The 18,004-nt window shown below is 39.6% G+C and overlaps 1 protein-coding gene and 1 pseudogene across 4 annotated transcripts in view; both read right to left on the bottom strand.

The window, feature by feature from the left end:
• PRIM2 (DNA primase subunit 2) overlaps positions 1 to 18,004 on the bottom strand; it is a 318,962-nt gene that overhangs the window by 103,785 nt on the left and 197,173 nt on the right. For all 4 annotated transcript variants that reach the window (XM_057699483.1, XM_057699484.1, XM_057699487.1 and 1 more), the window contains exons 9-10: positions 6,785 to 6,857; positions 4,004 to 4,189 (exon numbers count right to left, since the gene is read on the bottom strand). In XM_057699483.1, coding sequence (XP_057555466.1) covers positions 4,004 to 4,189; positions 6,785 to 6,857 — 259 coding nt within the window. The remainder of the gene's footprint in view (positions 1 to 4,003; positions 4,190 to 6,784; positions 6,858 to 18,004) is intronic.
• LOC130831512 (40S ribosomal protein S7-like) lies at positions 13,134 to 14,357 on the bottom strand (annotated as a pseudogene).

Raw genomic sequence — 18,004 nt, 5'->3', positions numbered from 1 at the left:
AGTGAGCATCAGAACCTTCAGCTGCTTCCACAAGCACATTATTACTATTCAAAACTGACTATGAGAGGGAATTCCCTGGAGGTGCAATGATTAGGACTCTCACTGCTGAGGGCCCAGGTTCAATCCCTGGTTGGGGAACTAAGATCCCACATCCCGCAAGCTGTGCAGTGCCCCCTTCCCTCCCCCCACCCCCCAAAAAAAACCTGACTATAAGAGAAAATAAGAATTTCTACACTAAGGGGCATCTAGGGACATGCTACTTTATTATTTTTTTTAGAACTTTTATTGAGATATAATTGACATACAATAAACTGGACATGCTACTTTACTATTTATACTCTGGGTGACAGTTCCAAGAACTAATACATATAATCATATTATTTTACAATATAGACAACAAATTCCCCTCCAACATTAAGTAAAAGCAAACAAACAAAAAAACAACTAAAGAATGTCTGCAACAAACCAAGCAAAGAAAGATGAGAGAAACTGACAGTCACTGATTAGGAACTCAGTTTACAGGGAACAGAGCTTAATTTTGGAAAGGCGTTAGGGAAAAGAAATATTCAGCTCTAGGCAGTGGAGCTGGGGAGAAGAGTTACAGCTCAGAAGTGCTGGAGGTACTGATCACTTCCTGCTGCCTCAAAAGAAATGATGGTAGGCATAATTTTTGCTCAGATGCACAAAACAATGTATCTCAAGTAAGTTACAATGAAGGCATCAACTGAAAGAGAAAGAAATCAGACATGTGGTCACCTGGGAAGCCACAGTAAAGAAGTTCAGCTGACACTACTAAATTACCTCAAAAATACCCTGCACTGTCAGGAAATAAGCTATTCAACAGAAGTGAATGTTCCAAATCACTGCGGTATCAACATCAAGTTCTTTGATTAGAGCACTACAAAAAATCTCTAATATATCCTCCATAACCGTTCTCTATCAACAGTACTTTAAGCAATCAATTTTCTACACCTCTTTCAGACTGTATGTTTAATTGTATGCACCACTGTTAAATGGTGCATACAATTAAACATACAGTTATTAAGTTGAAGAGAACATTTTCATAAAGGGATACTAAATAACATTTCATTGCAAAAATACATAAGATATAACAGAAAAATATAAACGTTTATTTACAAAAACAAACTCTGTAACAGAACACTAGACAGACACAGTAAATCATAAGTGTACCTTAAAATCTTTTAGTAAAAATAATATATTTGCTGTAATCAACAATAAGCTATTGAAAATACAGACTGTTACGTATTCTCTAGAAAGGTAAAATTTATTTTCTTTTACGTTAATTTTTAAAGAAAACTACTTTTACATTATAAAATAAAAACCCCATTTGAAAAAAAATTTTAAACACATGGGTTTAAAAATAATTAAATACTGATGTCATTGATAGGCAGCCATCCCGGATCACACAAAAGAGGGCGGTCAGTGAACAGATGCACGAGACAAAGGCCTGGCACCCAGATCAAGCTTTCCCTTCTCTCACGTTCCTCTTTTCCCTGCTTAGTTACAGCACAAACCAAGCTAAAATGCTACCTCAACTTCTCTCTCTTCACTTCAAAACCACAGTTCATAAACACTCATCTACTACAAACTTATTTTTTTGACCCTCAGGGTGCCCAGATCTCCAGTCAGACATTATTCCGGGTGTGTCTGTGAGGGTGTTTCTAGACAAGGTTAACATCTGAATTGGTGGACTGAGCAGAGCAGATGCCTCATTGGATCCTCTGCAGGCCTGGATGGAAGAAAAAGGCCGACCCGCCTGCGACTAAGAGGTTATTTCCTCCTGCCCGAGGGCCATGGGCTCACAAATGGATTTTTACTGCCTTCAGACTCAAACTGAAACCCTGGCTCTTTCTTCCTGGGTCTCCAGCCTGCTGTCCACAGACTCGGGGGACTCAGCCTCTATAATCACACAGGCCATCCCATGTAATACCTCTCTTTTTGTGCACGCACACACACACACACACACCCCCCCACACACACAATCTGTTGGTTCTGTTTCTCTGGAGAATCCTAACACATCTACCTACCTAACATAACAAATTCCTAGTAAAAAGATCAAAAAAGATTTCCAAGTGATAACATATACTGACGTCAATGACAGAGCAAGGTTCTCACATGGCTTGATGAGAGTCTAACTTAAAGCCTTTCCAGTCATTTCATAGCTTGACAGAATGCATCAAAACTTCAAAACCATCCACAGTTTCTACCAGGTAAACTGTTTCCCTGGTGAACACATACAGAGGACATAATCAGAACTATAATCAGAGATTTATGTGCTCAGGCTATTGCTTGCAGTAACATTTATGACAGAGTCAGACACAACCAAGTGTTCAACAACAGAGGAATGATTAAGCAAATTACATCACTTTCAAAGGATGTGTTGGCATGCAAATAATACAAGTTGAGTCATTTACGAAAATGACTCAACAACCTGGGAAAATGATCATAATATAATGTCAGTTTTTAAAATGGGAAAAAATAATGATATCTAGGTATCTAGACCAGAGAGAAAGGCTAAAATGTTGACAGTAATTATGAATGGAAAATTCATAACAGGAAAATTTTCTGTATTTTTCATATTTCCTATAATCAGAATATATTACCTTTAAAATAAATGTAACATTATCCAAAAGTATCAGATTTATTATTATCTAATAAACATTATCCAAAATTATGTTTAAAGAAAATTCTTCAATGATAAATTTCGGCTTCTGTGGACAATTATCAATGAAGACAGTTTTTTAAAGCAAATCTGTAAAAACTGCAAGAGCTTTTTATAATATATTATAAAAGAGGCTGAACTTTTTAGAAAAGTATAAAGCTAGAGACATGTTATGGACTGAACTGTGTCCTAAAATTCATATGTTGAGGCCCTAACTCCCAATGTGACTGTATCTGGAGACAGCATTTAAAGAAGTAATGAAGGTTAAATGAGGTCATAATGGTGGGACTCTAATCCGAGAGGACTGGGGTCCTTCTAAGAGGAGGAAGGGACACCAAAGAAGTGGACACACAGAGAAAAGGCCACAGGTGAGGACACAGCTGAGAAGGTGGCTGCTGGAAGCCAGGAGAGAGGCTTCAGAAGAAACCAAATCCTCCCACACCTGGATCCTGTGCTTCCAGCCTCCAAAGCTGTGATGCCATACATTTCTGATGTCTAAGGCACTCGTCTGTGGTATTTGTTATGGCAGTGAGCACACTGCTACAAGACATAACAAAGTATCATTCAATTGATACAAGACATAACAAAGTGTCATTATAAAATTTACTTGGTAAATATTCTTTGCCCTATCGTTTATCTTTCCTAGGAAGAAGCAAATAAATAAACAATTAAAAATGTGCTTCATCCCACAATGCCAAGGCATAGAAGGGACAAGAAACCATATTTCTAAAATAAAATGTTATTAGCTAGTCCTAGTAAAGAGAAGTAAGGAATAGGAGTGGGAATTTGAGAACTATGAACAGATTGAAAGGCAGTTCTCATGTTTACAGTGATAAACGTCTATCTAAAAATTCGCTGTGAAAGATTCTGGATAACACAATAGAGTGCATTCCAAACTGTTCTCACTCTATTTGTTCTCAACATTTCCTGGTCCTGAAAATAACATTGCATGTGCATGTATGTATATGTCTATACATACTACATATACACACACACATTCCTAAAGAAATATAACTCAGAATGCAATTTCAATTATAACGATTACTGGCAGTCTCCCTACCAAGGAGACGACCCTTCACTCAAGTGCTATTTCACACCTTACACTGCTGTTTCAATCTTACCCTTTAAACTGAATCAACTTTCCCAATCTTCTGTTTAGCAACTATTAGATTAATACGCGAGTTTCTTTTTACCTAAATGAAATTGTGGACACACTTACAGAATTTTCAACTACACTTCAGGGGCATATTCAAAAAGCAAAACTTTCAGTCTTCAGACCAAACCAGAACTTCAGTTACTGCTCTGATTTTGCAAAATTACCTTGTCTGGATCCATCTTTCCTCTGATAAATTCTTGCTTCCAGAACTGCAATGCCTGTTCCAAGGTTAGGCCAATGCCCTTCAGGAAGAGGCCGTACTGCATGCGGCCCCCATGACGAAGATGGTGGTTTTCCCGCAGGGCTTTATGTAACTGACGCATGCAAGGCGGGAAGGATTTGGTAGAAAGCTACAAGAAAAAAAACGGGTGTTTTGTTATTTATCAGGTCCTCCACAATATCTGTTGCAAAATCAGTCTAATTTGCAAATCGTAAATTCAGTTTAGTTGGAACAAAAACAAAAACCATGAGGAAGCTATTACTGTCTCACTGTGATTACAGATTAATTCTTTTCCTTATTAATATTTTTATATTGATTACTTGTTGAAATGATAATATATTTTAGATATATATATTGGGTTAAATAAAATATATTATTAAAATTTATTTCACCTATTCCTTTTTCTTTTTTAAATTTTTTAAACAAATTATTTACTTATTTATTTCTTGGCTGCACTGGGTCTTTGTTACTGTGCTCAGACTTTCTTTAGTTGTGGAGAGTGGGGGCTACTCTTCATTGCGGTGTGCGGGCTTCTCATTGTGGTGGCTTCTCTTGCTGCAGAGCACGGGTTCTAGGCGCATGGGCTCAGTAGTTGTCACTCAAGGGCTCTAGAGTGCAGGCTCAGTAGTCGTGGCGTGAGGGCTTAGTTGCTCTGCAGCATGTGGGATCTTCCCAGACCAGGGATCGAACCCATGTCCCCTGCATTGGCAGGCAGATTCTTAACCATTGCACCACCAGATAAGTCCTTCTTTTTTAAATTTTTAATTAAACTTTTTCTTTTGAGGTAACTATAGATTCCTATGCAGTTGTAAGAAATAATACAAAGAGATGTCATGTACCCAGTTTCCCCCAAAGGCAATATCCTGTAAACCTATAATATACTATCACAACCAAGATACCGACACTGATACAACACACTAGTGTTAGATTTTCTCAGTTAAACGCACGTGCTCATTTCTGTGCACCTGTGTATTTAATTTTATGTAATTTTTTCACATGCATAGGTTCCTGCATCCCCCACTACAAGGATCCCGCATGTTTCCCTTTTATAACCCCCCATCTTCTGCACTCTGCCCCCTGCCATTCCCTAACCCTTGGCAACCACTAATTTGCTTTCCATCTCTATAATTATGTCATTTCAAGAGTGTCATACAAATAGAATCATATAATTTAATGTTTTGAGGGTGGCTTTTTACTCAGTATAATTCCCATAAAATTCATCTAAGTCGTTGCAGGTATCAATAGCTCATTTCTTTTCTATTGCTGAGTAACAGTCCACACTGTGGATGTAACACCATCTGTCTCACCATTCATTTGTTGAAGGACATTTGGGTTGTATCCAGTTTGGGGCTATTTCAAATAAATAAGTGTACAGGTTTTCCTGTAAACCTAAGATTTCATTTTCCTGGGATAAATGTTCAAAAGTACAATCAGTGAATCACAGATGAACTTACAAACTAACCCAAATACAAAGTAAAACACAAAAGTAAGAGAAATGGTTCTCAAAAGGCAAATTCAAATCAATGCATTAAAGAAATTAACAATTAAAAGAAAACCTTTTCCATTTGTGGTCTCAACTGCATTCTCCCCGACCTCCTCAAACATCTTCCTCCCAAGACTTAACTCCCACCTCTCACAGGCTCCTCAGCAGGTTCAACTTTGCCCATGAGCAGGGGCAGGTCTTGCTTTGCTCCCTTGACTGACCAGGCTGCTTCTTCATCTTTCACAGTAACAACTATTCCTTGGTTATAATTTTTCAAATAGGAAGATGACAAAAGGCTGACCTTACTCACCATTATAACTCTTGTTTCCAAACATTAAAACGTTAATGTATTTTTAATTTATTGTAAGTAATCTGGTAATTGTCTAAACAAAGATTAATTATGGCTGATTCAGCTTTCCTTTTTTGGGTAATGCAGAAATTCTACAATGTATTAAAGAGAAATTCTATAAAGTAAAAGTATAGCAATGTGTGCACTCTTTCATTCTCCTACGGAGCCACAAAGTGAAGCTGAAATGAGCTGCCCACTTAACCTAGTGGCAACAAGATGGGAGCCTACACTTAGTGTCATGGAATAAATTTTGTGTCCTCCTCAAATTTACATGCCAAGTCCTAACCCCATGACCTCAGCATGTGGCAGTATGTAGAGCTGGGACCTGTGAGGAGATAATCCCTGGTCCAAGGTGACTGGAGTCCTTCCAAGTAGAGGAAGAGATACAGGAAGAGCAGCCACCTAGAAGCCAAAGAGAGAGGCCTCAGGAGAAACCAAACTTGCTGATACCTGGATCGTGGAATTCTCGCCTCCAGAACTGTGAGAAAATAAGCTTTTGTTGTTTAAGGTATCCAGACTGTGGTATTTTGTTATGGCAGCCCTAGCAAGTGGATATACTTAGTATTTTCCATTTCTCCTTTACTAAATGTATGTGGTACTTAAACATAAACACACAAAATACTATTTAGCTGTCATCACTTAAAAGACTTGCCCCTTTGTAAAACTGTTTAAATTCTGTTTTTAATCAGACTACAAATAATTTTCTGATTGTTTGGTTTTTCTATGAGAAAAAAAATCATATGTATAGCACATGGGATTTCTTTTGAAAAATGATTGGCAAGCAATGAAATAATATTCTCTCCCATCTCCCCACCCCCAAAATAATCCTTGGTTGAAGAAAATTTGTGCTTCTTCCATTGACAAAGGTCTGTTTAATAGGATGAGATGCTTACCGAATCAATCTGATCTAAAGAAACTTTACCAACATTTCCCTGTGTACTGTAGTCTTGACCAGTGTAGGAATGGCTAAAAATAAAAAGAACAAAATATTAAAATGGGATTTGTAAAACACATTTTGATCACTTCAAAGAAAAATTTTTAAATTCTGACATAAAGTCACAAAGAGAAAACATTTTACACATAAACCTTCCGTGAAACATAGCCAAGTGTTTTAAAGGTATTTAATAGAATAAATTTAAGTAACTTTCCCCAAAATACTACAGAAGTACAGCACTCATCCGGATCTCCTGATTCCTAATCTAGGGTGCCATTTCCACTTCTCAGAAGCAATATGCAAATCACTGTTAAAGTTCACACCTCTACCACTGACCCCTTCACAGCATGGTGGCACAGCTAGGAACAAACGGGAGCTTACGTCCAGAGCCATCACTCAGTAGGCCCTTGAGTGAGTCACCTAGACTCTCCACACCCCAGGAGCCCTGTCTGTCGAGCGGAGATGACAGTGCCTGCCCCACAGTGTTGACAGGAGGTCGGAATTGAAATATTTTTTGTTAAAGGACCTGACATACAGTAATCACTATTCATTAAAATAAGTAACATGTGAAGAGCACTTTATGTGTACAAAGAGTCCTTATCTATATCCTCTAATTACATCCTCACAACAGCCCCAAGAGAGTGGGTTTATTTTGCATTTGAGACGTGAGGAACGTGCTAGATGAGAGAGCAAGTCAGCACTGCAGCAGGAACTCAAACTTTTTGACTCCCAACTTCCTGTTTCTTCACTATACCATGCCATTCTCTTCCCTGTGGCACATTTTCCTCTTGTATTATTTAGAAATTAGGAAATATAACATGGTACATACTACTTAAAGCCATCCACCTGTGTACATTATCGTCTCCTTGACATAACAACACACCCATAGCGCCATCAACACTGACTCAGATGCAGATATTCAGGGACCGCAAAGAGAAGAACAGCTGGGAGGTTACACAGAAACCCACAGTCAAACCGTGGTTTATGCAGACTCCACATAAAGGGAAGTTCTGGAGTAAAGTATTACAATCACAAGGGATTGCAGATGCCCTACTTTCTACCTGCTCAGCACTATAGCTTCTTGCTGCTGGACAGCATACACCCTCAAGATGCTCTGTAGAAAGGCTGTTGTTCCTACAATCAATCAGGTTTTTGGTTAAACAATGGGCAAGGATTATGAAGCAAAACCACAGGATTTCTTGGGATGTTGCAGCTATTGGCGAGGAGACTGTCACAAGTGTAGATGTCCCCTTCTGACATGGGCTAAGAATGGCCTCAGAATCACTCTGAGAGCAGGACAAGCAAAATGCCAGAGAGGGACACAGAATGATCCTGTACCTAAAACACATCTTCTTGCCTTTGGTATTATTTCTCCCTCCAGTAACAAATTTCTGACAGCATATCACTAAATTCTACCCATCCCCTTTATCATAGTAGTGCCATGGCACACAAAACACATGCTAAGTTAAACCAACAGCTGCCATTTAATTTTCATATTTTACATTTTAATATAGACCACAGCCACAGAATTGTTTCAGTGAAATCACCCAAAATAAAAACATATTTCACTTTCCAACATGTCTTAAACGCAGGGCCATGAAAAACAGCATAGGCTGTGAGTCTGAAGACCTGCCCTTGCTTTTGTTCTTTAAACCACTGGTTTGGCAGACTGGTAATCTGCACTACTCTCATTTGTAAAATGATATTAATATGCCAGCCCTGCCTAACTGACAGAAATCCTAGGGAAATCAAATGAAATAATAACTTCAAAACTTTTACTAATTAAAATTAGTGAAACGTATTCCAGTATACAAAGCCACTGCGGTCTTGACCAGTAAGCACAGAAGAAAACAAAACAAAACAGCATGATCCCGTAGAAGAGTCATCCCCCAGCTGGGAGGTGCCACTCCACGGACTCCTGCAAGCTTTTTGTTTCTTAGGCTATAAATTGATCACAGTCATATAATAGGATTGTTCAGCTCAAATAGATGAATACAAAAATCCTGTATAAATAGTAAAATGATGTACAAACATGATTAGAGGTATTGAGTAAATAGTTTTCTAGGCCCAGATTAATGCAGTATATGAAGTACAAAGAGGACACATATGTTTGCCTGAATGCCAGTATATATGCTTGTTCCTCAACACTTTGATAGAAGACGCAAAAGGGCTAAATTCCAAGAAAAAAAGTAAAAAAGAGGATGGTAGCAATGATAAATGTAAAGAATTTACTGGGTATAAATAACTACAGAAAGAATATAAGGAAACCTCCAGACACCATACTTCTAAAAATATTATGAATAGACAGGAAGATGGCCACCAGCCAACCCAGCAAGGGCAAGCATGGAACCCCTGGAAGAAAAGTGACAGAAATGAAGAACCGAAGCGTAAGAACTGGGAATGAGATTCCTCCTCCACTCATTCAGGATCAGAAAGGATAACGTATCTTGGTTAAAGGAATTGGTACATCACAGCTATTTAATATATACTTAAACTAGTTACAGTTAGATGAAGTCAAGGGGGAGGATTTTCAGATACAAAAAAGGCAAATTATGGAGAAGCAGTGTATCCAGTGGTCTGAAGGCAGAAAGAACCATAAAAAGACTTTGGGCAAGAATTCACATAATTAGGGAAAGAAAGCAGTGTAGAGAAATTACTAGAAAGGGAGAGATTGGGCAATGGAAAATAAGTTGGGAAGAATATTGTAACATTCCAGGCAAGAGAATTTTTTTGTAAAACCCTGCAGTAAAGTAGCGGCAACAGATGGAGAAAGGAAGGCAATCGAGGTAAAAGAAAAAGGAACAAACAGTGCTGCCATAAAAGAATAAAAACCCTCAATAACAATTCACATTAGCTTGTGAGACTGGACCTCTGCTTGTACTTGGAAGCGCCCAGGGATATTACAAGATGAGACAGGTGAGGCACCTTCTATCACTGTCAGAGCCCAGTGGCAGCTTCACAGCACACGACTTTCAAATGAATGCAGCTGCTTCTCTAATGAGCAAAAACATATAATGAACTGTTCAAAATATAGTCTTAGTTTCATGATTTTAAAAACTTGGTCAATTTTATGAATAAACATTTCTTAATCATTGTACTGGGGTAACAAAAAAAATAATAACTTTAATCACTTTAAAAAATCTTTTTTAAAATTTTTACTGTAATTTTTAACAGTAAAAACAATTTCTAACTGGTTCTATACACACACACAAACCCAGCAGAAAATACTCTTTTCAGCCCATTTTAAATAATCACAGCTTTAAGAAACACTCGCTGTCACTGATGTAGTTTTAATGAGGGGGATTTAGTCAGCATAAAAGCTTTCCTGCTTCTAACCTTCCATAGAAGAATAAATTGAGATGTAACACAAATGTCATTTTTTTCAATACAGCAGACCAAAAAAACATTGTAATGGGCCACAAAACTCAAATTATGTCACTAATCACTATCCTGCCAAATATAAAGAGGAATATTTGATTAATCAGAGAATCTTAAGTCAAGATTTGATTTAACTCTCAGTTTAGCCACTAATTTGCCACAACTAAACAAGAAAAAGGATAAGTCAAACTACGCATTATTCGTCCATAAATATGGACAGTAAGGGATTAGGAGCTGTAGTGATTTACTTTCATCCTGTATGCTAATTTATCTTCTATTTGCTTGAGTATCAGGTGAAAGGTACTAAAGGTAAAATGGTATCATTTTTCTCAAGTTACCAAAAAGCCAGAAAAGTGGTGAAAACAATGAAGATGTGGGTCCATGAATACTGAGTTATATCAGAATACTGCCTGCAGTGAAAGGCGACAGTGTGTGCTTGCTAAAATGTAACAATCACACTGCACTGTACCCTCAACCCAAACACCTTCACTCCCCAAACAGAACTAGAGAAATGCATAAAACCCAGGACACAACTTACTTTTTAAATGCCATTAGATTGTCAGGCTCTCTAAAAGAGACTTTTTCTATATCCTAGTCATTGTACTTTTCTAATTACCCTTTTTAAAAACAAGCTTTTAAGAGTCTCTGTGCAGCTCCTCATCCCCTCATCAAGCACTTCTGTGACCAGGGAAGAGTCACAGAATAGTGACAGACTCAGAGATGACCCGAACAGTACAGTACGACGTGATGAGGTGATGACAGCCCCAAACAAGGCCACAGAGAACAGGCCCTTCTCGAAGCAGGGGGAAGAGGACAAACCGCATGCAGCCCCGAAATGGCACCGCAGAGGGAGCGCCCAGGGACAGTGTCGGGGTTCTGAGTGTCATGAGAATGCTGTTGAGATGACTGGCCACAGCGTCCAGGCCGAACAGAGACGCCTGCCAAGCCAGCAGGACCAGCCAAAGGAGAGTAAGGTAACCATCAGGGAGAAGGCGGGCCCGGGTAGCAGAGGAGAAGAGCAGGAGGCCACAGTCAGGGAATAACTGAAAAGTCACAGGCCTGGTTGTTTTAGTGTTTTTGCCATTTGTAGTTGAACAATTTAATATGCATTAAAACATTCTTAAATTCTGACCCACTTCAGAAAATATGTGATGTGAGTTTATTAGGGTTGCTGGACGGATTTAAAAGTAAGTGTGTGATAAGGAGGTGACATTTGGGGATAATAAAAAAGTCTGTTTTTCTCAGCATCTAGAGGGTTTGCACATGTCAGATGGACAGGCAGAAAGAAATAAGCAAAGCCAGGAAATTTCACAGTTTATAGATGAAGAGGCTGGGTTAGGTGGCCAAAAAGACAACCAGAGGCAAGGGGGAAAAAGAGCTGAAACTGGGCAGGTGGGTCCTGAAATGCAGGTCTCTGAACAAAAACCATTAAAATAAAAAGCAAATTTTATCACCTTTTGCAATAACAGTGCTAAATCATGACTTTTATAAATATTTGAGGTTTTGTCAAGTTTAAAATCTTTAAAAACTTAAACTTGTGCACAATAGTATTTTCTAACAAAACTGAATTTTCCAATTGTATATAACAAACCCTTTGCTTACAGAGAAGTAATTCAATGTTTGTCCTTAGTTATTCTGTTCTGTTTTGTTTTGAAGTGATGGTCCTAAGTTATCCAATCTACTATAAGAGAACTAATGGTACACAAAATATATAAAAGCATCTTCCTGTCGCATTTGTTCAACAGGCCTACAAGCAACTTAACTAAAAGTCAGTCACATCTGAGGAATTTCTTCCTCCACATTATTTTGCTCATTAAACAGTAAGAGGTAAGCAGCGTTAGTTTTCCAATAGAGCTAAAAAAATCACAGTAAACAGAAAATTGTAAAAATAACAGTTAACAAATTAAAAGCTGAAAGAAGAGACTTTCAAAATATCCATAACGTGTATTTACATAACCATATTTGACATGATCCTATTTTCAATCCAATTAAATTGATCCAGTTGGGGGGTGGGAGGAGAGCTGAGGCATAACAGAGACAGGAAGGCACAATCAGTCACAGCCATACAGAACCAGCTCTCCCAAACGCTACCACACAAACAGCTAATTTACACAATAAAAATGCAGTGGATATATAAAGAGGTAAATCTGAAACACACACATCTGCACACATCTGATCTGTGAAAGGCAGACCCACGCCTGGTCTTTGTAGAAACAACAGAAATGTAAGCCTTGTTCAATACACCACTAATGTCAATACGAGTACTTAGGTCTCAACAGGGAGTTGCTTTTGAGTGCTGAAAATAAGAGCTGAAAACAAAAAGAAGAAATTATATGAAAGTGGATTTGTCGGTCTCGTGACAAGATTAGCCAGTTAAGGGAAAAAACCTTTCCTGCTGTGGTCCTGATCTCAGCAGATGAAGGCCTATCACACCTCTGCTCCAGTGGCCTTCACAAGTCCCACCACTGAGACACAAATGCTGCGAGACACAGCTGGCAAAACGGGTGACACCTCTCCAATTGTTTTCCCCTTTTCCGACTAGTGATGAAACTTGAGAGAGGGAATAAGGAGTAGCGGAATAGTTGCCACATTTTAGGAATTAGCTGCAATTCTTCTGCAATAGCATAATGTTTCCAAGTCCAACCTGCCCAAAGCAATCAGGGAGCACAGCAGAGCAAGGGAGTGAGCCCAGCACAGTGATGAGGAGCACGGGGGTCAGACCCGCCGGTCCTGTCTGTGCTGCACTCACTGTGTGACTCTGCTTCCAGTTTCCTCACTGGGAAACAGGGATCAAAAAAGGGGTCACGGAAGTACCCCTCCAAGGGTTGCTGTGAGGATCAAATGAGACGCCTGTTAAGAGTTTACCACATGATTTTTCACTCAAAAAAATTTTTTTAAGTGTAAATAATACTTTATTTAGTCATTTTCATTTAAAACTGAAACGCTGGGAATTCAAAATTAACATCCTTGCCAGTGAGCTTCTTACAGACACCAGAATGTTTCAACCTTGTGTTCCACATTGCTCTGCCGCACTTTATCCAAATGAACCTCTGTGAGCCGGCTGCCGTCCAGCTTCACGTAGATTCTCTTGCCCACAATCTCACTGGGAAAAACCAAGTCCTCCAGGATGGCGTTGTGCACAGCTGTCAGAGCGCAGCTCCTGGGATGCTTCTGCTTATTTTTTGTACGGCTTTTTCGAGTTGGCTTAGGCAGAATTCTCCTCTGCGCGATAAAAACAATGTGCTTCCCGCTGAACTTTTCCAATTCATGCACTAGCCAGACCTCGATTTTCTGGAAAGATTTCAGCTGAGGAATGGGAACAAGATTGTGATAGCTTTCCAACCACCACCAACTTCAATTTCCTTGATGGCCGTGATGTTCAGCTCCCGCAGCTGGTCCTTGAGGTCCAAGTTCACCTTCAGCTCCAGGAAGAACTGGGAGATGTCCGAGTTAAACTAGTCCAGCTTCTCACCATCGGGCTTAACGATGCTCGCACTGGCACTGAACAGGGCCTGGACCTTGCCGACGCGGCCAGCACTTCACTCAGACTGTAATCAGCATCATCAGCCAGGCCTCAATTTGTCACACCTGGATATTTTGCTTGTTTCTCGCTGCTTTTAACATTCACCACTTTCTTCCCTTGACTATCAGGGGAAAAAACATGTATTTCTTTCCTATCTTCTTTATACTATCACATAAAATATTTAATCTTGAAGTAGAATTTAGATGTCCTTGAACAATCTGATGATCTGAAAGGTTTTATCTACACTTGGGAAGTTTCCACAGCGCAAAACTTCAGCCTCAAACACTGCAGGTTTCAATGGAACCCAGCTTCACAGAACTGCATGTCCGATATGGTAGCCACCAGCCAAATGTGACTAGGCTGCACTTGAAATGCAGCTTAGCTTAGCCAGAATTAACATGTTCCATGAGTGTAAAGTTTGCACTGGATTTCAAAGGCTTGGTATAAAAAAATAATGTAAAACATTTCATTAATAAGTTTTCCTATCAATTACATGCTGATATTCTGGATATGAGTTAAATATTATTAAAATTAGTGTCACTGAAGTAATTTAAAATTACACGTGGCTCATATTTGTGGTGCTCACATACTGCTCCTGGACAGCACTGTCATAGAGTGCGGACAGGGACATGAGGCAATCAAGTGCTTCCCTTGAGGACTAGACCCACCTGCAGAAACACCTGTAGACCTACCCTGACTTCTATTTGCCAAGTTAAGATCAGACTCTTCTGGTCATAAGCGAATACAAGCTGCAACTGGGCCACTAAAGGAATGGCTCAGGTCGACTATAAATATGCTTGTTTTCACAACATTGTGCTTGGGAATCAAGGTTCCAAGCTTGAGTCGCACTTTCCCATTTCTACTATCAGGGAAGCGATCGTGAATTCTGATTAGCCTGGAGGTAACCTGAATCACTGTGTGTTATGATCGGGGCGGGGCGGGGGGGGGGGGGGCAGTGGGGAGGTGACACATTTCTGTCGGGGAGCCTTTGGGCCTCCGTGGCCCACCTCAACACTTAATCACAACTGTCCATTCTCCTCTGTCTGTAAGAAGCTGTGCTAGGGAGGGGAGGTAGTAGATGAGTCTGGATGACCACGGGACCCTGGGCTAGGCCAGACAGAACCTGCCTCCCATCTTCAGGGAGTATCTCTACACCCTCCCTCCCTACCAACAGACAGACTCTGAGTTTCCTTACTTCATCAACTATTCCCAGGACTCTTGAAAAAGGTTAACACTATTTACTCCTTTCTATCTGGCAGCTATAGTTTATCAAATTTTAAAAACTGGTATCAAATAAAAAAGCAGTGAAGAAAGCATCACAAGTAATCAAAACTGATCTCTGCATCAAAGAAAGCTTTGTTTAAATTAAACCTTTCTTTGTTTAAATTAAAAAGTAAGCTAATACATCTTTCAAAATGAACTGTAATTTCCTACATCATTCTATAAAAGTATACCAAGTTGAAATACAACCCTTTCACATAAAGTCAGGTGTAATCATAGCACAAATGGAAAAACAATTTCAAAAAGAGGAAACAAAGGTTTTGTACATCACCCATATATCCACTTTTGCAATCACAATTTTACCCACTTTGGACTTTAAAAAAACAAAATACTCTGACCATATAAGCGAGGCTCTTCAGACATTTAGAAAGCACAATCCCTGCAGTTTGGATTTCTTGGGTGTGTAGGAAACCCAGGGAACCACAGTTACAATATATCATTTCCTGCTGTGAGGCTATCACAGGAAAATTCACTCAACAGCTGTCACCACTGAAATTGAAATGAGTTTCTTTCCACAGCTAAATCCCTAGTAAATGGTATCCAACTTGTGTTATCCCAGGTGATTTTCTCGGCAGTTACTCCAAATGAGAACACAATCAATAAAATTCTGTTATAAAATGAATGTAAATTATTTTTCCACAAGCATGAAGTTTATTCAATTTTGCGTAAAAGAAAATTCTCTCCAAAAACCTACCATCAGACAATATACAGCATAACGATCTATATTTCCTTACGATTGAGAGAAACTGTATGATTTCAAGAGGTGCACATACTCAATAAAAAACAGGCTCATATGGGTTTCCACATCAGGTGCGAACTACAAACAGCACAATCGTACTCTTCCTTGTTTTAGCCTGGCCTCATCTTTTCGCTTGTGGTCCATATTTTCCTATTCATTCAAATTTCTAAGCTGCAACAGTCCAATGAACTGCAAGAGAGTTGAAAGCTGCATCTCATTTTTCTATCAAAAATATCTGTACCTCACAATTGTTAAAAGTCATGGAGCTGTACCCTTAAAATGAGTGCATTTCATTGTATGCTAATTATACCTCAATAAAATTGATTTAAAACATAAAATATACACACACATCCCTATAAGATAGTCACTCTACAGCAATACACAGATGTTTTCATCATACACACGGAAAGCCCCCAACAAAGATCTTTGTTTTCATGAGGGCTTTTTTATACTTTTACATTCTTAGCACATTCTGGTAGTATAATGACCCCTAAGTAGAGGCTGTTTTGACTTGGCTTTGACCCAGGATAGTCAAATGATTACAATAAAGAAAGGCTGCCTGAAAGATTGGTACTGAAGAGCCGAGGGCAGGGTGGGCGTGAAACAAAGTTCTAACACCCAGCAGAACTAAGACGTTAACGCGATGGTCATCGCCTCGTTTCCCCGCAGTGCACAGAGGGCAGGATGCTTCGGATCTCCGCTATCACAGGTGTGCAGCGCCCAACGATGCCTCCTCACACCTGAGGCCTAATAAGCAGAGAACTAAGGACACGAGAGTGGGGTTTGGTGGAGGTTTTAGAGGTAGAGGAGATGAAGGGGAGAGCTAATGAGGATTATTACAAGTCACATCACACTTTTCCCACACACTCTGTCACTCTTATGCAGCTATTAGCAACGGCTCATCATGTTAAGACTTTTGTTTCATAGATCAAAATAGCAAGGTTCATAATAGCTTTGGTTTTATTTTGTTTCTAAACAGTCTTCACCATTTGGATAGGTCGCTAGGGAGAAAAAAAGGGGGTCCTTCTGAGGTCACACAGAGAAACAGAAAGGACTCTCCTTGATGAGCTCCTAATTCAGGGAGAAGGAGTCCCAAGTCCCAAAACAAAATGCAAAACCAGGGCTGAATTTCTACAAAATGTAAAGAGTATTTCTTCATCAAAGCTTTTCCTTGGAAATGACAGAAAATTAACCAACAGTTTTGTCCAAACTATTATAGCATCTCATTCAGTCTCAACATTTAGTAGCTTAAAAAACCTAAATGAGAGGTAAAATTTTAGAACCTGAAAGTGTTTTCTCCCAGCACTGGCTAATTCAGGAGTCCTCTTGAGGTCCAGTCACTGTTACAGTAATGGGGAGAGAGGTAAACAGGAGGATGGATGCCTTGCTCTCATGGCGCTTAGACCGCAGACAAACACACACCAAAAACCAAAAGAACACATAAAAACGACCATTTCAGCTGCTACTGAGAGGAAACTAGAGCAGGTGACAGCACAGAGGCCCTGGGGGTGAATGTGAGCTAGGTGATCAGGACTGGCCCTTTGTGAGGCTGAGAAGACACAGTTACATCATGTGACCAAGGTCCCCAGTGGCCTCCTGTGGATGGTATATACGCCACCCACCAAGGACCACAGCAGCTCAATTAAAAATGCGCTTTTTATTCCCTTTGTATCAATATTATCTTTTTAGAACTACTTTCTAAACGGTAGTTACAAACAACTGAGGGGTTGCTACACTTTTGGTGAGTCTAGGCTGTCTGTCTTTCCACAGCCCAATCTATCAAATGTTGTGTTTGTACTGTGAATTGTGTCTGGTCACCAGGGGGTCTTCTTAGGTTCCCTAAACATTTAGACTCACAAGATTTCCACATGTGGTACCAGGCGGCTCAGAAAGACCCAGGACGGGACCCCAGCTCGCCAGCTGGGCAGTGTGAGCACCAGACCTCCTGCAACACCTGCACAGGTGGCCAGCTATGTGGCAAGGAGGCCATACCCACACCTGGAAACATGGGACTGCGATGGTTCAGGGGCCTCAGACCCTCAATGGCCACAAGCCCTTAGAACCACATCCAAAGCCACCCCAGACTCGGAACTCCAAATCCATTAATCTAAAAACTTATTATATTTTTAAAAATATATGATTACCTAAACCTATTTCAAATATGACAGAGAACCGTGCTGACCAATCCAACAACCATTAGCTAAAACAAGCTACTTAAATTTAAGTTAATTAAAATAAAATTACAACCTGCATTCTTC

Source organism: Hippopotamus amphibius, chromosome 11 (assembly GCF_030028045.1).
Source record: "Hippopotamus amphibius kiboko isolate mHipAmp2 chromosome 11, mHipAmp2.hap2, whole genome shotgun sequence".
In the NCBI taxonomy this organism is placed as follows: Eukaryota; Metazoa; Chordata; class Mammalia; order Artiodactyla; family Hippopotamidae; genus Hippopotamus; species Hippopotamus amphibius.
Note: the sequence above shows the minus strand (reverse complement) of the source record. Positions and strands in the feature narration are given on the sequence as shown.